General features: G+C 45.6%; 1 protein-coding gene across 1 annotated transcript in view; it reads left to right on the forward strand.

Moving 5' to 3' along the window:
* The window catches only part of RIN3 (Ras and Rab interactor 3), a 67,527-nt gene that overhangs the window by 34,795 nt on the left and 8,515 nt on the right, over positions 1-24,217 (forward strand). The window contains exons 4-7 of the mRNA XM_083838868.1: positions 5,398-5,470; positions 8,356-8,447; positions 13,252-14,739; positions 16,946-17,254. Coding sequence (XP_083694994.1) covers positions 5,398-5,470; positions 8,356-8,447; positions 13,252-14,739; positions 16,946-17,254 — 1,962 coding nt within the window. The remainder of the gene's footprint in view (positions 1-5,397; positions 5,471-8,355; positions 8,448-13,251; positions 14,740-16,945; positions 17,255-24,217) is intronic.

The following is a 24,217-nucleotide window of genomic DNA, read 5'->3' on the forward strand; positions in this document are numbered from 1 at the left end:
TTGAGAGCTTGAAGTACCCTCTCAGCGCCTGCTGAAAGACTATTCACAATAAGGAGGAAATAGAGCAGCGAAATGACTGTAACGCATTCCTGCTCGAGCATCCTGCAGCAGAGGCAATGAGTCCAGGCAGCAGCAAGAATTTGTGCTGAACTAAAGGCATGGAGTTTTAGTGTGCACCGAGGTGCTGCCCATCTGCTTGGGTGAACGTGGGTGAAGCAAAGCACAGTGGGGTGGCTGAGACCCCCGTGGCTGTGAGATGTGAGGACGGTCTTTTTTTCTTAGCTCACTGTGCACAGGGAAACCGTGCACTTTGCAAAGTGTCTCCTCTGCTCCACTCTGCTCTGGTATGACAGGACTGCAAAGGCCTGTATTTTGCACCTTCTTTTTTTTTGCACTGCATATTCATAATTTCATTCTGCCTAACACAATTACACCCTGTGAAGAACATAGTTTAAAGGCAGATTTCTCTTACAGTCTAGACCCAAGCTCATTAACACTTTATCACTTTCATAATTCATTAGTTTCAATTTCCCAGGAACTGCCACCAGCAGTGATTTTTTTCGTCATTGCCAGAAAGATTAAACTCTGTAGGAAACCATAAAATTGTAATCCTGTGAGAAAGCATGAGTTGGATGCACAACAGAAGACTGTCAGAGGTCCAAAATAGGGAAGTTTCTGGTTTCTGCTCTTTCTTGTTGAGGAAAAAACAATAATAAAGGAAAGAAACAACCGTCAGCTTCATGAAAGAGTCACTAGAAAAGACAAGAAAGACATAATAGTCCTGGGTTGCCTAAGACAGCCTAGAACTGTGCAACAAAAAGGAAACTACATCTTAGACATCAAATGGAAGAAGCAGAAACAGCTGATTACAGGAAAAAAACGTGAAGGCCTTGAGAAAAGAGAACAGATAAACACTGACAGTGTTTTACAGGAACACAGCACGGGTCATACAGTGCCATTGGAAAAGTCTTTGAAAGGTAATAGAAGAAGCAATGGCGGGGACAGATATGGGAGCTTGCACGCAGAGCTCTTGCAGACATGAAGACACCATGAACACTATAAGGACTTCTGCCAACATAATCTAATTTTCCCTCTCTATAGCTAAAGCTCTTTCTCTTAATAGCACCAGCAGCCTAGTGCATGAAGAGGAGCCAGCAGGACTTTGCATGTGCTCAGGGAACAGGAGCAATGATGTGAAGGGTAATGTCACCCCTTGACATACCTCAGGAGAGCATGACAGGTATGAGAGCTGGGCCTGCGCAACTGCTCCTGCCACCGGCTGCGTTCACACCTTCCCTTGGAGGCGTAGGAGCATCGGCATCTGGAAGCAGAGCAGTCGGTAACCTCTGCCTCAGAGCCATCCCACGTTTGTGGCGAGTGAAGGGCTGAAGGTAGCAGAACAAGCAGCAAAGCCGGCCGGTGCTGTTTGCTGCCAAAGGTCAGAGCAAGCAACGTCGTGGCAACTGAGGTATCGAGTGAGAGACATATCAAGGAGAATATGCCCAGGAGAGGTTTGGTTAAAGGACTGTGGAGTTATCACCTTAAATCTTAAAAAGTGGAATCACTCCCGTGACAGCAAATCTCATAGCTTGCCAGAATCTGGAAAGATACAAGCACATCTCAAGCACATCGAGGCTGGACCTCTGAGGGTGGTTGTGTCCTCAGTAGTCCCATGTAAACACAACTGCTGCAGAATAAGAAATTCACATCTTTGAATTCAGATGTCTCCAAAGGATTACACAAATATCAAAAACAGTGAATGGGACTAACAGCTCCATTAGAGAAGAAGAAGTTGAGGTAATTGGGTCCCATGAGCCTGTATAAGCAGCAAGAAGACGGGAATCGGGGTGGTTTGTCCATGTGACCAGAACAACAGGACTTGCAAATGCAAATCTGCAGGGAAAAATCAAAGAGGAAAGGAAGGCAGAATGCCCAGGGACAGTATGACTCAAAAACATCGGCATCCAGATAGAGAAATGATGGGGAGTTCAAAAGAGAGAAGGAAACTAGAGGACAGATTCCAGTCTGTGCCGAGATGACATTCTTCAGAGCATGTTGGTGAAGTGAAAGGGAAGATGAAATGATCATAAATATTTATAGCAGTGTGTAATCTGGCTAAGTCCTGCTCTCTTACCAACTAGTAAAAGGGCAGAAAACAGAGCACAGTCAACAGAGAACCACTAGCACATGTTACTAAATTAATTGTTAAATGTTACTAATTAATTCTGGTATCTTTGTTTCAGGCTGCTTAAAGCTGGCCATTGATCTCCACATTTCCCCTTTAGTTCCCTGAAGGTGACATCCTTTCTGTGGGCTTCTAAATATTAGGCAAAACTCAATATGCTGTGACAACGTCTGGCTCACAGAACCCAGCCTATTCTTGCTCTTTTTCATTATATTCTTGTCATCCTGTTGCTGTTCTGGTGAGAGGTGAAGATTTGGTTGCACTTCAGGTACCCTGGGTGTACTTTGTGAACCCAAGAAGGGTGGACTTTGCCTCTGCAGTTTTCAGCAGGATTGCACCAGCCTGGCAGAAATGTGCCTGCTTGTAGCTTTGGCAAAAGTCATGAGTTCCTATGTGTGACAACGATGTGATCCCTCCCTGAGCAGCAGTGCTCACGTCAGTGAAACGTCCCCAGCTGATCCCAGCACATCCACAGGCGGAGAAGAGCACCTCTCCCCGCATGCCTCCTCCAAGCAGGGTGCCTTGAGCCGTAATGGCACTGGGCAAGAGAGGCTATGTCCCCAGCAGTCAGCAGAGCCCTTTCAGCCATACAAACTTTCTATTTTCTGCACCTTTCCAAGAAGAAGAAGCACGCAGCAGGACCCACGCTGCACGTTTCTCCAGTGGTCTCCCCAAGCAACTGACAGCCGTTCCCACCAGAGGTGCTCCCACGCTGAACCACCACCTGCCTCCCGGCAGCAAAGCCATCAGGAAGCACCGCTTGCAGTGATGCTTGCTGGGGTCACACAGCAGGTGACTGTGGGGGAAAAAAAGCAAGCTAAGGAAAAAGTCTTGCTGTTTCTGTGTGTGCGGCAGCAGGGAGGCTGCCCCCACACCAGTCCTCGCGATGCTGTGACCCTGTCACTGTTCAGAACCAATTTGGGGCAGAGTACTGGTCCTGACGGTGGTGGTGTCTTATGAGACATCTAAAGCAGCGTTTTTCTGTTCTTACCTGTTCCAGACCACCCCAAAATGTCTCCCCAGCTCTGTGCGTCTCTGTACGATGAATTCTTTGGCACCTAGACTGCCTTAGCTGTATAATGCCTGATGATTTGTGGTGTTCTGTGCAATTTAACTATATATGGGAGGAAGTGTAACTGTACGGTGACAAGACACTTCTACGTGGATACTCCTCTCCTGACATTGAGGTGCTTGGACTAATCCTTCGTTAAAATTCCAGCTCCCAAATGGCAGTTTCCTGGCACAGAAACAATCATTAGTCCAAATCTGAGCAATCTGCCTGGGTTTGTAAACATCTACAGGTGCAGCGTGCTCTCTTACATCCACCTGCAACTTGGGATGCCAAAGCGAACATGTAGTTCTTCACAGAAAAATGTCCTTAAAGCCGGTGTCTGCACAAAGGGCTGTATTTAATTGCTGAGGATTTGAGGGAGTTCAGAGACTCTTGGGCTTTGCTTAATTCTCCGAAACAGCGCTGTTTTTGTTGTTGTTGTTGTTTGTCTTTACTTCGGTTTCCTGTGTCAGAGCTGCAAAGCAGATGGATTTCAAACTATTGGAATTGCTCATGGTAGATGTTTAATGAAAATCCCTGACCAAAACATGATTCTTATTAAGCAAAAAGAAAAAAAAAAAAAGCTTGCTGGATATGTTTTTTCCCAGTTATGAGAGAAATGTAAGGAAAAGGGGTTGTTTTGCTTGAACTGTGTTTTAAAATCCACATTGCAGCATGGTGTGAGTGTGCATGCTGAGGGTGATCTGTTTGTGCTGATCCAACACACGCTGATGGTAAGAGCAACTTCTGAGAACCGTGCAGTCTTTGCCTCTTTAAAAAAATGTCGACATTGGTGTATTGAGCCCAAAATAGCAACCTGCAGGGCCTGGGCTAGGACGAAGGGAGAAGTAAAAGGAGGAAATGCCTTGTTTGGGGAATGAACTGTGACGCTGAACAGGAGGGACCAGGCTTGAGCATTTCCTTCCCATGGGAATCTCTGCTCGTGGGCCAAGGAGAGCCAGTGTCTCTCTACCCACCTGTGGATGGAGCCAGGGGAGCCAGGAGCTGCCCAAATACCTCCCCTCCTGCAGACACTGAAGGCCTTGCTTTATAGGGGAAGCAATAACCAGGCAGGGCAAAGAGCTGGAGAGGTTTCACAGGGCTGTGAATCATGGAGACCGAGGAAGCTGAATCACCACAGCTGAGCTCGGTGCCACCAGCTGAGCTGTGCATGGCCCAGGACACAGAGCTGAGGGCAGTGCAGAGCAGCTGCCAGCACCGGTACGTGGGTCTGAGCTGGCGCTGCTCCCCAAGGGCTCCGGATCTCAGCCACCAGCAAGCAGGCAGCTTTGAGAAAACACCGCAGATTTCCTTAAATCTGTAAGTTTCTGCTTGCAATTGTGTCCTGGGTACACACATGCACAGAGAATTTGTGCAAATGTAAAGCAGAAGCAAAGATGGACGCTTCTCTCCCGCAGATCCATCACTTTCTCCCTGCCTTGGGTTCTTGGCCAATGTGAAATTTTCTCCACCAGCCAGGGAATTTTTTTCTAGCTTAGCAGCCAAAATCTCCATAATAACGTGAGATTTGGACTGCACAATGCCATAGCATGCTGTTATAAAGGAGGTCATCTTGAAGAGCTCTGCGTCATGCTGTAGACTGCATTTTGCCACTTAAAGGCAAGTGCTCTTGCCGTATAACACAAAGGGAAGGAAAGACAGCGGAGCTAGGAATAGGCTGTGCTCACACTGTCTGCATGACCCAGGGCTGAGCCCACACACATCGAATGAAACAGTAACTTCCATTTCTGAACTTGAAAGCACTTTGTCCATCCAGCCCAAAACAGATTACAGAGTTGTAAGGACAGCCCCATATAGACTGCAGATCTGCAGTTCCTTAGAGATAGATGGACTTGTAATGAACCGTTTGGCTGTGACCTGTTTTTTTTCCTTCGCATTGTTTCCATTACTGTCACAACATTCTGACATCTTGAGCTAACTTTTCAGAAAACCAAGCTGAGATGTCTTTTCTATAGTGTTTCCCTGAAGAGTCTCAGTGTGCTTGGCCATCTGAAGCGAATTCCTTATGCCTCTTCATATTATTCCTTGCAAAGACTGGGCAATCACAGAATACAAGACGTGTGACCGAAACCCAGCCAGCTTTTCGTACCATACATCTTAAAGCAAAGAGTTGCTGACTGTCTTTTTTTTTTTTCATCAGTCCTGTACCTGGAAGGATCTGTCCTTGTATTCGAGGATATCTTCAAACTGATTGCCTTCTACTGCGTCAGTAGGTGAGTTGGATTCATTGCTTCCACGGAGGCGTCGCTTCCTTCCTGGGGTGGCTGTCCCTTCTGGCCTGCCTTTTCCCACAAGCCTTTTCCACGTCGCAGCCACGGCTGTCCCTGAGTTTGCTGGCAGCTCTGTATGAGGAAGGGCCGTAGGGCTACACCCACAAAAGACCAAGACACAGTACAGGGGCTAGCAGGGTACAGGAGCATAAGGTTCCTGGATTAACCATCTCTTACTAAAAGCACCTTTAAACATCTACACACACCTGGCAGCAACTTGACAAGGCTGCTGGCAGACTGTTGCCCATGAGAGACTCAGAGCACTTAGTCACTCTCAAGAAGAGCTGTCCTGAAAAAAAATAAATGTTATTTAGCCAAAAAATAAAATAAAGTGATAAAGAGCAGACATTCCATGTTTGCACAGTGCAAATATACCAAATGTAGTGGGCACAGAGATGGGGAAGACCTGTGAGGTCTTCTTCATTAGAGCGAGGTTTGCTCACCAGCTGTTGAATCCAGCTATGTAATTACACCTGCGTGCCTGCAGTCTCCTCTGATCTGTGCGATTGTGCCAAGCACATTGCAGCAACACCTACACACCCTGCTTAGCCTGTCCCTGCTTTAGCAGGCCTGGTTTTGAGCTGGATGTAAACTTCTGGCCTCATTATATAGACTTAGATTACTCTTAAAGAGGTTATTTCCATTTAAGAGACGAGAGCAGACTCGGGATATGTTTACAGAGCAGACTTGCTTAGCTCACATGGCTGGAGCAACCTATCTATGGTATGACACAGTGTGCTGCAGCTTACCCAGAAAGATACACGCACTATTTTGGGGGCTGCTTCTGCTGCCAGCTGAGTTCAACACTGCTGGAGTAGGACTCCTACCCGCACCCAAGGGACTCAGCCCCATCGATAAAAAGTCATTTAGCCATCTAGATATGCATAGGCCCTATGGAATAGGCATGAATTACCCTGAACTCCACATAAAAGACTTTTTTCCCTACCAAAGGAGCATGCAAGAATACTGGGCATTTCCAGGCAATCGGCTTGTGGCAGGGAAAATTCTGCTCGCTTCTGCTTTCCTGCAGAAAGGATCGTGGTTTGAGAATGAGCCCCAGAAAATAGAAGAAGAAAAGCTTTTCTATTAGTTCCTGTTATATCTTGTTACTTCTGAATGTCAAATATACATTCAGATGATTGAGGTGATTTCTTAGTTTGCTGTCAAAAGATAAGGTAAGTAGGCAGTCGTTTTCCTGACAGAGTCAGGTAATAAAAAGGCTGCTTAGGCACGGACCTGATATTTCCTGGCAGCTTGTAGAAGCAATCTGTGATAATGAGCAGAGAGGCCTGTTCTCAGGGCTGTAGTAAATAGTAATCTATAAATAGCTGGAAACAGTTTATCAGGCCTCACAAGCTCTTTCCAAAAGAAAGTCTGGCCTCTTCTAACATGATGGGTAAATTACCTTACATCACAAAAATTACACCTGTAGATAACAGGTGACTTGGTGGCTTATCTGCAAGCTGCCTGCCCCATAAATAAAATCACATTTTTTTTCTATTAATGTAATGTCTTCATGTTTCTTGACTTTAGACATATTTTTCTACATACACAAAATAAATGGACACAAATGACTCAAGCATGTAACAATAACAAAGAAAGGAGAAGGCCTGTGGGCACCCCCTTCCTTTTTTAAACCTGGTATCTGCCATGACAAAAGCTCCTGTGGTCAAATCTGTTAATGTCAAATAATGAGACATCAGAGGGTTCAGAAAAAATGCAAAGAACCCATGGCGTACATGGTACATCAGTGAAACATGTGTCTGTTAATAAGGCAAAAATAGACCTCCTGCCTTCCTTCATCTCTCCACAGAGGGGTCCTCCCCAGGCGTGCAGTCCTGTTTTTTTGCTGCGTGCGCTCACGTAGCAGAGACTACCTGCTCACATCGCCAGCTTTTTCTAAATAATTTCCTGAAGCTTGCAGAACATTTTTATGTGCTAAAACTTTTTAAAGTGGAAATTGCCCCTGCCCCGTTCCTTTTAGAGGCTATGATTGCCAGCTTTTCTATCCTTGCTAGAACAAGGATTGAGGTAGGAAGAGGTTTAGCAAATCGTCACCGGGCAAGAGGCAAACCTAAGCAGTTGACTGCCAGCCCAAGAGCTCCATTAAATTATTTCAGACATAGGGTGTGCTTCAATGAAGCCCAGCTACCATCCTCTGAAAAACTGCATCTTTTTTCAGGGAAAATACAGCATCTGTTAAGAAACCAAACAGTCACAAATCTGAGAGCAGAGAGCTCTGTGTGTTTTCTCAGCAGCACACAGCACCTCACCACTGTCTGACCTTCACCCGGGGGTCTCTCCTGCTCAGAGGGGTCTTTCCCAGCCCCACCATGTCTCACTGTGTTCCCGTGCCTCACACTTACACTGACTGCTGAAAGAAGAAGCAGGGTGAGGAGAGAGAGGTATACAGAAAAAAAAAAAAAAAGGACTCTAAATCTCCTCCAGGCCAGAAAGAATGGCTTTTCTAATGATACTTCATTTTCTAATTACCTTCACTTTTCATGGGAAGGTATTTTGAACCCTGCAGTCTCCCCTGATGTGACATTACTGCTGTTTTCAGAAGGGGAAGCCAAGGCACCGTGATTAAGCCAGCGGCAAGGCATGAAGCATCACCACAGGAGCCGGTGATCTCTTATGAAATCAGAGCAAGCCAGGCCGGCACAATATGCACGATTCCTTGCTGGCCTCAGGCAACTTTCAGTACTTTTCAGAACGGGGCTGAAATTGTAAGGCAATTCAATCACTAAACCAATGGTGAATTATGGAGTTCCTAGCAATTGTGGGGTTTATTCTTTCATTAGTTTTTCACTGTTTCTTTTTTACAGAGATTTGCTGCCCTTCACCCTGAAGCTACCACAAGCAATATTAGAAGCCAACAGCTTTCAAGATCTTGAAATTATCTCTAGTCTGGGGATAGGTAAGTCCCTCAAAGCACTCAGGGTTTCTCTGAGGCTTGTAAGAACCACAGTGTCTTCCACAGACATAATGCAACTGGTGAACAGATGAGCTATTGTCTCCAGAAGAGATGAGGAAGCCTGAACGTAGGAGAGAAAATATTTGTTATCTTTAGGTTCATGGAAGCACACTGAAAAAAAGCCCACACCACCCCTTTGGACTTAAACCTCCACTGGACTTCCATGCAGGGCATGGTACCAACATTTTCACCATATAAACTGGGGCAAAAATTTCAATAGCTGAAGCATGGCACAGCCTCTCAGGATAGCTTACACACATTCAAAGTAGCTGATATCAGAGGTATATGAAAAGAGAAAAACATCTTTGTAATTTCCCCTTCTGATAAGTCGGGGCAATCCTGATGGAAATGTGTTATTTTTGTATTTTGGTATGTTGGTATGTTTTGGTATCCTATTGCTGGATTTCTAGCTGGTAGAAAAGTGTCCCAGTGTGTTCTCTTGCCTCACACTGATAAGATACAGAAAAAAAGTATGTTATTTTTAGTGACAGCACCAAATGAGCAAATTTTAGATCATAAGTATAAAGTTACAGAGTTGGAAAATGCAGTTCTGTTAACTAAAAGCACTCTCTTTCCTTCCTGTATCTTCCCATTAAATACACTCCACTTGAGATGACTACTGCAGATAGCAAGTACCTTTCATGTTCCTTTGCTTTTCAGTTTTCATTCAGCTGTTGAAAGCAGTGAAACAATGCTGGAAGCTGAAGAGTTTGCTCACTTAGAGATACTCAGAAGAACACCTTGGGGCTTTTGGGATCTATTTTTGGATCTTCTGCATTAGACCTCCCAGAAGGGATGGGAAAACCCCTCTGGTTTCAGTTCAAACAGCTTCATTGAATTTGACCAGCAAATTTGCCTCTTAACACTCTCAGCATCCTCTATTTTGAATATGTTCCAATTCTTGAATATGGGTGTCCAACAAGTAACTTGAGATAACGAGTTGCGAACTTATTATCAAGTTCATTATGACAAGTGTAAACTTTTGAATTAAAACATAAGAAGTGCATCATGATTCTCCAGCCTTCTCTCTAATCTGAACCAGCAGAGAAGGTTGCGATTCAGCAGCTTCTGAAAGGATTAACCAAGGCACGAGCACCAAAGCAGCGCTGGTTGTATTCTTCTCTCCTGTACAATGGTAGTCATAAAAGTAGGGATGTCTAGAGGTTTGTTTGCCACAGGACATTGCATGCCAGGGAATCTTCTGACAACTGAGAAAAAATGCTATTGTGTAGAGATTTTCTGGGAAATTATGTAGCTTCTTGGAGTGTCGTGCTGTCTCAGTGAGGTCAAAGAGGATGAAGTAATGAGTGGTGGTGTTCGCTGCTTCCTGGAACAAAATCTCATGGGTACAAACAATATGCACTGCCCGTTGCGGCACTCCCAAAGGAACCCCAGTGTTGTTTGAAATTCTAGTATGTTGATTTTTATTTATTTCCAAGTGATGAGAGTTTTGTGGGGGGCAAAGAGGGAAGGGATGAAAATAAGAAGTCAATCTGCAAGTTGGATTTTTCCGCAAAGGGTCTGGTTGTAAAATATATGTCAAAGCGGATATACTGCAGGGCCTGTAGTCCTGACCTCACTGGTACACAAGGTGTCTTAGCAGCAGAATTAGTGTGACTGCAGTGCACAGGGAGCACATATCTCCTTCACACAAGTGCCAAAGCCTCAAAGAACTTCTTAATCATCCCTCCCAGAGTGTAAGGTAAGAACCAGGACAGCAATGGGAGAAGACCAGACTGCCCCTTCCTGTTGCACAAGACAGCGTGGCTGGGCTGGGAAACACCCTTTGTGAAGCAGCTTTGTAGCTCTTGGGAAGACTGCCACTGCTTCATCTGGTCCCTCGCAGACTGAGTGGAGCATTGCATTTTTGTCACAGTGTTTTATCCTTGCCTACTACTGAGAAAAATAACTAACTTCCCTTTTGTAGATTGGTTTACTCACCATTTCCTCAGCCCATGAGATTCTGCAGCATTATATTCTGACTTCCACTTCTCTGCATTTGCTGATACCCAAAGGATTTAGAGCAAAGGAAATCATGACCTCAACAGTCTCGGACATGAGGGGCTTGGTAACATGGTCCCATATGTGCTGTTGCATCTGCATGTCTACTCCTGATTTCTGTTGTCAAGAGTGCTGCTGTTCCTGGCAACACTTTTATTTTCAGCTTCTTTATTCTCCTCCCTCTCATGGTAGGGAATCAGAGAATAAAGCTGTGCTAACCTCAGCCTCCCGAAGAAAACACAGTGACATGCTCATAAAGTCAAATTAGCCATGGATACTAGCCTAGGTTGCAAAGGGCTAAATCAACAATTTCATCCTGATAGGAATGGAAGGGAAGAGCTGGTGTGTAACACTACCTTCTTGCATCCTTAGACTACCAGATTCTTTATAAGAGATGCCATTATCATCTCCATTTTTCAGCACGGGGAAACTGAGCAGCCTGCTGCCTTCAGGGACAGAGTCAGAGCAAGTACAGCATGCTTTTAGGAGAGCACAAGATACAGAAGGTGTCCAATGGTTTGACTTTAAACATCCGGACTTCAGAAGGTTTTTCAAAATTTGCATTTTTTGAGCAAGGGAAGGGCAGTGGACACAGAGTAACTGACTTGCTAGTGTGGTACAGAAAGATGGCTGCTGGGTTACAGTGGGTAAACTGACCCAAATAAAATTAAAGGCCCTTCACCACCCTAACATGACAGTTGTGCAGGAGCCTTTCTGCTCCAAGTCTGGCACTGCACATGACCTTCCATTCTTTTAGTGACTTGTGGCCACATTCTTCACTTGGTTGTGAGTGCCCTCTCTCTCTCTGTAATTGCAGATGCAGTTGTTTAATTCACTCATGCATGTAGCCTGCTCTGCAGGTATTCCATATAAATGCCTGGTCAGAGGGAGCGGAGGCAGCTAGGAGCCAGCTGCCCACCCTGCCCTGCCTGCACGCCTTCTGGCCGTGCCCCAGGGGTGACATTGCTGGCAGAGGGAGGCACTGGGGGGGAAAGGCAGAGGCTACGTAGGGCAGGTCGGGCAGGTCGTGGTGGAAGCAGAAAGAAGATGACTTTGCCAGCAACTGTGTGGAGTTGGCTGCAAGCAGGAAGCCACCAAAAGTCACGTCTGCACCGGGGAATACATCTAGGAGAAGTGGTCTGTCTTTGGGGATGTAGTGGAGAGATTTTATCTGAACGTGTTTCACTCCACAGTTCAGTGCTGGCTTTAGTGAAAGAGTTTCTTTGCTCTGTTTCAGGCTCTGGGACTCTCTTTCTGAGAGTCCCTCCAGGCTTTTCTGGGTGCTGGTTTTTAGGGGGAGGCACAAGGCTGTGGCCAGCCCAGCCCTGCATCCTCACCCCTGTGGTGGGCTGGGGGCTGCGCTGGTGCAGCCGACAGAAGAGGGGGGCCCTGGCCAGGCTCGGCTGAAGGCAGAGGCCTGTACTGCGGCCTGGGCTGTGTGCTGGGCACTGAGGCCATCCCATGTGCATCCCCTCCCGGGCTTGGCAAGTGAGGTTTTTGCAGCTAGGCAGCTGCAGGCTTGGCACTGGGCATGCTGGAACAGTTTAATGTAGTTATCTGCAACTCTGTGTTACCAGGATTTCCCATCTTCCCCTTGTCCCTAAATCCATCGGCACCTATGCAGTCCTCATCCAGGGAATACCCTCAGAGGATTTTACCTCTTTCCTTGGTCAGAAGACAAAGACGTTGCAGGATCCTCTATTTCCTGATATTTCCAGTAGTGGACCCTGAATTAGCAGCTCTAGGAGTGATTAAACGCAATCAAACCAGTTAGGCAAGCAGTTTTGAAAACACACCTCGGGGAAAGGAGAAGAGGTTAAAAATATACTGAAACTGCTCAGAATACATACAAACACTTCATAATTTTTAAAACAATTTATTGAAAGACAAATTCCAATAATACATTTGTGACACATAAAATGACTTCTTGCATCTGAATCACCTTCTTTTTCCAGTCACAGCTGATGGCACTGACATACTTAACTATTCTGTAGTCCTTCAGTGTAAAACCCTCCTGTGTACACAGTCCTGTGCACCATCTTTCCTCTTTCACGCCTGCAGGCAGGCAGTCTCAAGGCAAGGTGCAAAACAGAGTCTGGGCACGGCTCCGGATAATGGTCATCCAGAGCTGTATAAGTTAATGATAAATTCGATCTGTGGAAGTAATACAAAGTCATATATTTCTGGAGTGGTTGTATTGCAAAGCAGGATCAGACCCCACCACATGAGCTCACTGCAGGGTGGAGTCGTCTTCATCTGATGACTCTGGTGCTCCCGGCACATACTGGGTCCAGGCTGCACATCCCCACATCCCAGCCCCACACCTTCCCATGGTCAGCAAAAAGGAGACAGCACTTGTCTGGGGTCTTCACCCAGCTTTGCATTTTGAGGGCTGTGATCACTGAACAAGCCCCAGAACATTTTTCTCAAACATTCATATTTGCTACTTGTACCTTCCTGCTCATACTGCACAGGCTGCACAGCATTAATATCTCTCACTAGAGGAGCATTCTAAAATTGGCAAGAAATAGTTTTCTGATGAATCTTCTGAGATTTTCCCCTGGTTTCATACATCTCACGCACATAAAACAAGCAACCCTTTCTTCACACTGTTTTGTGCAGAGGTGTGAAAGATGTGTGCCATTTCTTTTAACAAAAAGTAGGACTTCCACATACAGTTAGCAGCTAAAATTCTCTCAGAGAGTTTTTACATTCTTCTTCTTTTTTTACTTTTTTTTTTTGACAGACTTCTGGGATTCCTCCTTAAACCGTGGAACAAGAGGAGAGGGGTTATCCCACCCTGCAAGAGACTTTGCTTTCAGCACTGCCCATGCAGACAGTTTAAGATCTACCCAGTGTTTTGCAAGTAGCACAAACCACTGCTCATGTGAAATTGAGCTGTCAATAGGAAATGACAGGCTGTGGTTCGTGAATCCTATTTTTATAGAAGAGTGCAGTAATCCTTTTCCTCCAGATGTACCTCCTCCTAAAGGCCGCACTGTGAGCGTCGATCTGCCCCCCGACACCACGCTCGCCGAAAGGAGGTCTCCCCGCCGCCCCCCCCCACCGCCCCCTTCTCACGCTCACGGTCAGAAGTCTTCTCTGAAGCTCCCGCGGGATCCGATGACGGCCTGTGAAGAAAACCAGCTGCTTCTTCAGCCACTAGGAAAGAGCATCAAGGAAATGAAAATTGAGGGCGGTGACGGTGAAGAAGAAGAAGGGAAGCAGAGCGGCTCACTCAAGGAGTCCCCGGCAGCGAGCCCCAAGAAGGGTTCCCAGCCCTCTGTCCCCCCGCGGAGACGGCTCTGCGAGAGGACCTCAGAGGAGAGCTGCTTGGGTAAGCCTGGAAGTTGTGAAACGCTGAAAGGGGAACAGGGAGAAGGAAAACAAGACGCGAGTACAGAGAGCAGAGATAAAAGGCAGCTGTGCAGAAAGGCTGTAGAAATGCCTGGGGAGGTTCCTGAAAGGGCTGTGTCACAGTTTCAGGAGACAAAGCCTGAACCTGCAGAGAAGAAGGAGCACATGCCTGATATACAAAGTAATGACATTAAGAATGGAAAGTCACCTCCTATCCCTCCACCGAGAAGGAAGAGGCTCTCCCAAGTACCGAGGGTCCCCGGCTCCTGCCAGTCAAAGCAAAGAACAGTGGTGGAGCTGGCTGTGTCTGCGGTGCAGGTTCAATGCACGAGCGGCTCAGCACCTGTGCCAGGTGGTGCAGCTTGCACAAACACTGAGACTGAACCAGGACGTGGCCGCAAGTCTGTGAGCTCAGCTGAACTGAAAGGTTCACACTTGTCTTTGGAAGGCCTGGGAGGCAGCGCTGTAGCTCAGGCATCAGCGTCTGAGCCTGACTCCTACTCCACCAGCAGCACTGAGGATGACTTGGACATGCTGAGTAGCTCATCTGGTAAGAAGACACGCTCCATGATATTGGACAAGGCCAAGAACAGGCTGTCCTTTGTCAGCCTGTCCAACGTCTTCACAGTCTTTTTGTCAAATGATAGAAAGCTGCAGAAGAAGATAGTGGAGCTGGCACAGGACAAGGATTCGTACTTTGGCAACCTCGTGCGGGACTACAGAGTGTACAGTTTGGAGATGATGGCAAAGCAGAGCTCCAGCACAGAGATGCTACAAGAAATACGGATGATGATGACACAGCTAAAGAGTTACTTAGTGCAGAGCACTGAGTTGAAATCTCTGATAGACCCAGCCACCTACACCGAGGAACAGTTAGGTAGGTGTTTGTGCTTTACTCATCCTTGGGAAGGATTTGGGAAAGTGAGGAGGGAGACAGAGCTGTGCAGACACAAGTTCTGCTTTACAGAAATTATAATCCATCTCCCAAAAGCTGAGGGGTTTAAACTGAAGTCTACTCTGTGGTTGCCAACATTTGGGGGAGCATCTCTAAAAACCAGGAGTCCAATGTGGGGGAAAATACCATTCTGAATGTTTTAAGGGGACGAGTTTAAGCAGAAGAAGTGTATGTTTGTGTGTGTGACAGAGATGTGTGTATGTATATATGCATAAACATGCATAAAAATATGCATACAAATATATAGGTATAGAGGCATGCACAAAGAGCTGTGTTCACTGCAAATACAAAAGGCCAAGCCCCTGCACAGCTCTGTTCCCTCTGGCTTTCCACGTCCCCTTCCCCATACTGCAGTGAGGATGGAGAGCTCCCTGCTCGTGGCTGCCAGCTGGGGGCCAGTCGCTGTCCAACAAGGAGGGACAAGACTGCAACGATTTTGAGTGCAGGTTGGAGGAATCACTCGATCCAGGTCGGTCTGCGCACCTCAGCACAGAGACATTGAAATGCTGCATGCTGCAAGACTGGCCTGGTCTAAGTTTATGTGTTCATGAGGGAATACACAAAGGGGTTCATGAGGGAATACACACTCTTTTGACTTAAAACTGGTTGCTCAGCACCTGGGAACCAATGCAGAACTACTTACAAGATCCCTAAATTGTCTCAGAGCAATGTGGGAGCTGGAAGGCCCCCAGCGCAGACCATGGCCAACCACCGAAGTGGCCAGGGTGTCGAGGCGGTCCTGCAGCTCCAGTATTGGGGGGGGCAGCTCAGTGGTGACCCAGAGGTGCCCAGCTGCCGGTCTCAGCAGCCCCTGCAGACTTCTTTCTCACCCAGCAGAGGCTTGAGATGACCCTGAGGCCTTCCCAGCAGATCAGACCTGCTGCCCGCCCCTTGACGTAGCTCCGAGAGAGGAACTACAGTTTCACTTCTCACGCACCTCATATTACACCTGGGACTTTTCTCCCAACAACCCCTTTCTTGGAGGCAGAGTGGGTGTCAGCACAGAAAGTTCATTATGAGTCTTGCCTGGGGAAGGTGGAGAGGAGGCAGAAAGAAGAAGTGTCCTTGTTCTGCTTGGTAGAGCTGTGTGTGTGCAAGGATTACCGACGCGCTTGGTTAGATCCTGTTCACTTGCAGTTCCTTAGCAGCACAATATGGCCCAGTCAGCCTAGGAGATGACTGCCTTCTGTAGAGGACAGGGATTCCCCTCATGAATGATTTACCATTCAAATCCCTCCTGCCTCAGGCTGATTTTCTGAGTCTTTGAAATCCTTGCACTTTGTATCCCTAAATGTCACTGCCTTGGGTTTCACGCCTCGCTGACCGAGCAGATGGCTCTCTTGGCAGTGACCTTTTTGCCACAGTGCAGGGGTGACAAACGATCCCTGCAGCCCTGCTAGCTCTGCCACTGGTTTCTAGGAGGTGGACAACAGACAGAAAGGCACTTTCTCACAGTCTCTCATGGTTCCTTCTGTCTCCTGCTGGACGTTAAGCAAACGCTCAGCCCACACAAACAATTTCCTCACACGCAGGTGGCGTAAGAATTGACTTAAACATCAGTAAATTAGAGCTACTTGAGCAGGAAGGGTGAGAGGCTTCTGACCAGATGTTGGTGTCTGCCTCTGAGCTGGTGGCTACTGCCCCTTTTCAGTCAGCATGGAGAAAGGGGCACTTCGAGGATGCAGTTAATTTCATCCCAAAGTAAATATCTCAGACAGGTGAGAGAGATGTCCGAAGGGACATGAGGTGAATCCCACCAGGAATGACTGTGAGAAGGAGCACAGTTAGCTGAGGTTCCCCCTCTCTGCCCAGAGCTGGCTTTCCTGCGGCCTGGCGGTGCCACACTGCTCGGCAGTCAGGCAGTGCAGGCGTACTGGGGCTGCTGGCAGCAGGAGCTCTCCTACGGCTCCAGCAGCAGAGACTGCGCAGTCATGTCAGTCTGCAGCCTTTTCAGACTTCTGGTGGGTGCCAGTAATAAACTGTTTACTTTTCTGTTTGCAATTTCTATTCCCTGCTCATGGCTACGCAACAGTACCTGTATAACCACACGTTTTCGTAGGAGTTTTACTGGCACCCATACTTCAGTGTTGATTATTATGAAATTTTGTCTTCTCCCGTCTCTGTGCAGATGTGATTGCTGAGTCATCTTTGTACAAATGTGTCCTTAAACCTTTAAAAGAAGCCATCAATTCTTACTTGAAAGAAATCCACAACAAAGATGGATCTTTACAGCAGCTAAAAGAGAACCAACTTGTGATACAAAACACAACTACCACTGACCTCGGTGTCACAACCAGTGTGCCTGAAACTGTTGTGCTGGAAAAGATCCTTCACAAGTTCACAACCATGCACAAGGCCTACTCCCCAGAAAAGAAGATTGCCATCTTGCTGAAGTCCTGCAAACTCATCTATGACTCCATGGCTCAGGGAAACCCAGGTAACAGCACTCCTGAAATGATATTCCACACTGGTCCTTCGCCAGGTACCGCAGGAACAGGGTTTATGTTACAGTCAAGGTGGTAATATCCAGATTGGATGTATCTGTGATGCTCGGTGTGTTTGGTATCAGCTCTTCACAGGTTGCGTTCAGATTGGGCTGGTTAGTTTCTGTGAAGTACTCTGCACTAATAGCAGATACAAGGTGTTTCTTGGTTAACTTTAAGCTCCATAACTCCAGGAATCAGATAATGTCTGTAAGTGTGTACTTTATGGGTAATATCCATCTTGCACAAGCCTTCATGCAGCTCTCAATAAATCCCCAGATCTCTGTCCCAGCTCGTAGCAGTTTAATGGTAACCTCTAGGCACGGGTCTTTGGGAAGGCTCTCTTGATTTGGCCTGTAGAAAGTTTTGCCTAAATTGAAGAAGAGATGCAGAATACTGGTACTGTTTGTTATTAATTCCTGATAGTCCGGTAAACTCCAAGAGCCACTACTAAGCTTCTGTGGTGTGAGGAAGTCCGTACTCCAAGTATAAGTATAACTTGGGCCTCAGGCCAACCACTAAATGCACATTAAGCCCTTGGCCTGCAGACAGGATGCATTTTTGCAGATAGACCAAAAAACCCTTCCTCCAGGAGCCCGCCTTACCCCTTTAAGAGCTTTCTTTGTGTACTGGGGAGCTGACAACGAGCCATGCATAATTTGGAGAGTAGCTAGATACTCATTTGTGATGACCTGCAGTTTTTCAAGAAGCTACCATCTCCAAAGGTTCTGCTCTGCTTTGTTCTGTACCGACAACAGCCATGGGGCGTTCACGCAGGAATTGTCCCTTGAGCTTCATCTTGGGGTCCTCCCTTGGACAGCATACAGCAAAGTTCAGCAACTGATCTAGACACATTAACAGCAGAGCAGGAAGCCACACCGGGGCTGAGCGTAAGCTGCAGGGCAGATAGGACCTTTGACTGCCTTCACCTCATATGGGAAGCTTTGGGTGCATGTAGGGCAATTTGCTGTAACTTTCTAAAAACAGCTGTGTTACTTCAAGTCTGAGAGAATATCTGATGTAGATCAAAGACTCAAACACCTCATTAAAACCCACATAGGAGACACAGTCTCCTTCCGATGGTGGTGGCACATTATGTATCTGTCATGCCTCAGCTGGCTCAGGGTTGGAATTTCTCTGTTGCAGGAAATGCTGTTGTGTCATTTTATGCAACAGAAATTATGGGTCAGAGAAACAATCCAAAAAACCCGAAATGTTTAAAAAGATTGGCATTCATGAAATCAGATGATTTCATTGTGGTTTGCTCTGCTAACTGAAGCACTTCATTTCAGCCATCTCAAACTGTTTTTTCATGTTGAGTGCTGCTACAAGTGGGATGGGGCTCAAAAGCCGAATTCTGCCCTGTGCATCCAGTTCCCTGTCCAGTAAACATGACCAATGTTGCACATCAGGGTCTAGTCAGAATAAAACTGTCCTGGCTTTAGGGAAATGTACCCCTGTGAATTTAGTCCCCGAGAATAGAGAAATGCTATAGTCTAAGTCACGGCAGAGACTGCACTCAGAGACAAATTCAGTGAGACATCCCGTAGATACGGTTAGAAATGAAATGTGTGAAACCTTCTCACCAGAATGAACTGACCCCAGATCACCAGTATTACTTTGATTTTCCACCTGGCAAAGACAAACTGTTCAGCACACTGAAATATTTTTCTGACGGAAGATTCCCAGCCGGTGCTGTGCAGAAAAAGTATGCTGTGGGTTGCTCAGACCAGATGTCATTGGGTAGGAACTCTTTCTGCTCTCTGCCCACCTCGAAAGCAGCCACCCAGGGCCCTGTTGCTTTCAGGCAGCCCCAGGGCAGTGCACTGCTCTTAGCTCCGGAAGAGCAGAGGCCATGCTCTGTTTCCTGTGCAATTTGTTCTTCTTTTAGTTCCTTTTACTCACCGCTGAATTAGAGAGCTCCCCCCACTTAGAAGGTCCGAGCGTGTGGAACACAAAACTAATCATTCCCTCTGCCACAGGACCAAAATCAGTCTACATCTGTCAGAAAAATTATCTGCTCCATGTCACGATAATTACTTATGTTGTCTGGTTTCATTTGAAATTCGGAAGTTCAGGCCAGGCCTTTATCCACTTTAGGTTGACAGCAGAACAACTGACCTAAGAATATGGTTTTGCATCTCAAAGAAAGCACAAATACCACCAAATCAAACATGTTTGTTTTTTTCAGACCCGCATGAAAACACAAGTTTTTCAGCGTATTGGGACCCATGTACAGCAGCTGAGGTCCAGCCAAGGTGTCCTAATAGGTACTCCAAAACTAGGGGTAGGCTCAGTGAGAAACATCTGCCCTTGCAGTAGTGCCCATCTTTGTACTGTTGCAAGAGTCACAACGTTTTGACGTCAGCCTCAACTGACTCCATGTTTAGCCTGCTGTTTTGAGAGAGGAGGATTTTTCTGCTTTGGTTGTTGGAGTTTTAATAGAAGGTTGCAATTTATATTAGGTAACAAAATCTGTCTGATAAGTTAGCTGTGACAATTTGTCTTAGATACTTAGACTATGGGCTCAATGGGTCAAATTCTCAACTGGTATAAACTAACATTTCTCCCTCAAGTCGTAGGCCATCAGTTTGTGGATCTGATTCATCAGAAGCAATCAGGAAGGCAAGTTCACTGTCATTTTCAAAACACCTTTCTCCTAACAGACCTCTGAGGGCAACTACAAGCTGTAGGTGTACATTGAGGCAGGACTCATCTACAGCTATATCTAGCTGTAGGTGGCCACAGATGGGTATCACATCTAACTTCTCGTTATAGACAACAGGGACATAGTTGATAGAGTTCAGTTGATTCATCTGGTTTAGATGTAGGTGTCTGTTTTAGGGTGAGATGACTCATGGCAAACTCCACTGACGATATTGATTAGTTCATCACTGGCTATAAAAGGAGTTTAGGGGTACTGGTTCAGATGTTCACATATACGGTGTAGGCAGTGGTATTAGTAAGTGTATCCCCCCCAAAGGGACAATTATGATAGCACTGTGGTGTCTCACTGAGCTTTTCCAAGTTCTGTGCAAACTTAAATAACTGTAGCATATGCCTCCAGGAATGCAACCTACAATTTAAAGATGTTTAACCTGCCTGCTAAAAATACTAGGAGTAGTTAGGGAGAATAATATGCATTAAAATAATAGAAGAAGGAGAGTTTGGATCTCCTTTGCAAACTGTCTGGCATCTTTTGCTCTGTGCACTAGAAAAAGTAAGAGCCAGGACTCAGCAGGCACTGTAAGCTTCCAGCAGTCTGGCCGCTCCAACATTTGGAGGGCATGCTCCAGTAACCACAGAGAGAGTTGGCCACGTATCTCATTTATACAGAAGCACTGTAATCATACATAGAAAAAGCTGCCTATTGTTTATCTTCCAGAAATACCTTTCCTCAGACAAAATGTCGAGGGGCATTGTATAGTACGAGTAGAATGTGAATCTCTGCCTTTCACTATATCAAAAGCACAAGTGACACTTGTGGAATGATAATGAGATGCAAATTTGCAACATGTGTGGTGTGCACCGGCAGTGGTAAGACTAGAGCTCCAAGCCCCGTGCTACCTGAGAGCTGCTGCTCTGCAGAAGAGAACTGATGGAAATGAAAAAATAGAGGAGCATGGACATCAGTTTATGAAGAAACACTAGGCGAGACAAACAAACCAAGCTTGGTCCGTGTGTGAGCAGGGAAGATCAGACACAGAAATGCTCTAAGCATGAGTTGGAAGCTTGAAAGATAGGGAAACTATAAGGGGATTCAAAAAGAATGAGGAGAGGAACAATTTTCTTACTGCAACTTTTTTTTAATTTGTGGACTAAGTTTATGAAGTTTCATTGCTGAAGTATCTTAGAACCTCACAGAGAGCTGGATTACAGTTCAAAACCAGTTCTGTACTAGAGTGACGCTGGCTAGGTGACTGGCCCTAAAATGCCCGATTTAATAATTTCCATTGCATAGTTTTGCATGGTTAAGACATAGCTTTCTTTTGGAAGAAGAAGGTAGATAGAATATTTATATTCCACTGCGATCTTTCTATTCCCTAGATTTTAGGATGAAGTTTGTCACCCTCTGTGGAACTGAGCAGCTGGATATGGTTGCCCTGGTGTACTTCTATGTCGCTCTGCAGTTGGCAAAGGCATGGACATGAAGCAGTGAGCCTTCAGTGTGGTAGCCAAGCCTGTGGAAAGGAAACTGGCCTCGGTCAGCATAGTGCCAGCGCTAGAAGTTCTAGCACTGCTAGTCAGAGCAATCCCACTGCATTGCTCACTATCACATCTCACTCCTAAGAAGGAATATAAAGCTAAACATAACAGTTTTGCTTTGTTACCTTTAGGAAAATGATATTTCTATTTAATTTACTCTCAATGAAGGTTGATGGACTAGAGATTATATCTTTCTTCCGGCTAGTGCAATTGCTACATTTGAACTAAAAAGTCCATTCAAATTTTTCAAGGGGAATGAATTTCCCTGATCTGTAGAGCATATGTTTTTGAAACGGATTCATTCTGTGTGCACATTTTAACTCTCTTAATTCAACTATACCACAAATCAAACCTTTCTGAAGTAGTATGAGACGGACAAGAAACAGTAAAATGCTAGTGAGTGGAAAGATGGTCACAATCTTTTCTTATGATCTTGAACAAATCCCAGTTAACCTTTCCCTTTAGTTAACCTTTCATTAGGTTTCCCAGCTATAAACTGAGGCTAAAATTCATATTTCCTGGACAGCTGTTGCTAGACGTCATTCTAGTGGCTATAAAATACTAGAGCAAGATGTAGAGCATCATCACTGTCTGCTGGTTGTCAGAATACCCATGGAGAGAGAAGAAATACATGAATGTGCTACAACAGGCTGTAATTTCTTTATGGAGGCTTGGGCAGAATTCCAGTTGCTTTAAATCATGTATTTAATTAATACCCATTCCATTCAAGCGCTGCATCCCAGCCAGGAGCTGACGTTGTATTTGCTTTGCTATAAACATAATAGGATGGGTTTGTGGCAGAAGAGAAGGCTTATTTTAAGCTCCTTATAGATATTTATGAAATAAATGTTTCCTGATCCTGCAGGAAAGATGGGCAAATAAAGCAAGCAAGTCATATGTGGAGTAGGACAACGCCACCTTGAATGAGCAAGCTCAGTCCCAGTGCCACTGCGAGCACTGGCAGGGTCAGGGCTAGGTTTAAACCCGTCAGCTGCAGGCCTTGCTCTCTGTGAGAGACCCCAGGCCGAGACAGACGCACAGGGCTGGGGAATTGGCTCTGACCCAGACTGAAAGTGGAGCTGAGGAGGCAGCAGCCTGGTGAAAGCAGCCCTGCTTGAAGCTTCTGGTCAGATATGAACTGCTGACAGCAGCTATCATCCCCACAGAGCGGCTGAGATATGGGGTACATCAGGGCTGTCCTCACTGCCGGCTGTACGTCTCCAAGCTATTCCCTGAGCCTGCTGTGACTGCCAAGGCCAGGAGAGCAAGGAGAGCTTCAGCCCTGCCCTCTCAGGCACCCAGCCCTGGCAGTCAGTGGCAGGAAACCATTGCGACGCCTTCGAGGAGAAGGTGCAATGCCTGCCTGCCTGGCTGGCCCAAGGCAACACGGGAAGCCCGTGACAACACACGGAGTCAGAGCTCCATCCTGGGTGACCAGCTCTGCTTCTCTCTTGGTGGAGGTGCTTGGTGTTGGTGTTTGGCGTAGGTGCTTCTCACCTACAGCTTCTGCTGACTTCAGCTTTAGCTACAGACATAAGTATTTAAGATTCAGGCTTCATATTCCCACAAGTGGATTAAAATAGAGTCTAGTAATTTATGCAGGTTATAAGCATGCAGCGTATGGGGAAATAGTATTCTTTTTATTACTGAAGTCAAACATCCCTATTTTGAGTTTATTATTATTATTATTATTATTATATATGTATATAATATATACAATATTATTATTGATTTATTTTAATTAAATTAATTATTAATATTAATAATAATAATAATAATTTTTAAAAAACTGTACATCACATGTTTTGTATTTAAGCCTTATAAACCACTGGGACTCCAATAATATTTCTATGAAATCCTGAAGTTGAGAAAGGGTTGCAGTAACAAGGGCTGGTGGGCAGAGCAGCAAAATCAGCTTATAGAAATGAGATAGGGAACAGTGAAAAATAATGGACTCAATGCCTGCTTGTAAACACAACCACTTCTCAGCCAATAAAAAAGAAATAGAGAGATTCTGTAGACGTTCTTGAAAAGTGCTCTCCAACTTCCATTTCAATTGACACTAAAAGTTGATGGCTGACAACACCAAATTGTTCAGTTCCAAGTTGCAGTTTCCACTATGCATTGGCTGACAAAAAACTGTTGACTGGTTGTTTATGTCTTTCAGTTATTTACATAATAACAATAACAATAATAAGAAATAATAATAAAAAGCAGCAATTTTTTTTTCCCTAGTAGATGGGAACCCATGTTGTGAACTGGCAAATTCCTTGGATGCCCTAGTAGACACAACATGGATTGGTCACGGAGAAGAAATGGTAGGAAGATAAAATTCTTCTATGGGTTCTGCTCTGAAAATCCCTTGGCTTTCAGGAAATCAGGAGCACCAATTCCATGCCACTTGTCAGTAATTACTACATCAGAAAGAAAAAGTTTTTAAAGCAGGGAAAAGATGAGCCCAACAAACTCTTATGTATTTCATCTTCCTTTATAATATGTCTATACAGAATTAACTCTGTTGGCATTTGATTTACTCAGGTCAAAAGAAAAACAGGGCTCTGCTCAGTGCAGTTTTTCTACTGAGCTTTCATGTCCCAGCTGAGACGTCTTTTTTGCTACACAGTACTAAATAGCTGTAATACCAAGCTGATTCCATTATGTTTATATATATGACAGTAATGAACCGGACCCTTCACTGAGCTGAAGCTTTC

This window comes from Anser anser (genome assembly GCF_964211835.1).
Source record: "Anser anser genome assembly, chromosome: 5".
Taxonomy (NCBI): Eukaryota; Metazoa; Chordata; class Aves; order Anseriformes; family Anatidae; genus Anser; species Anser anser.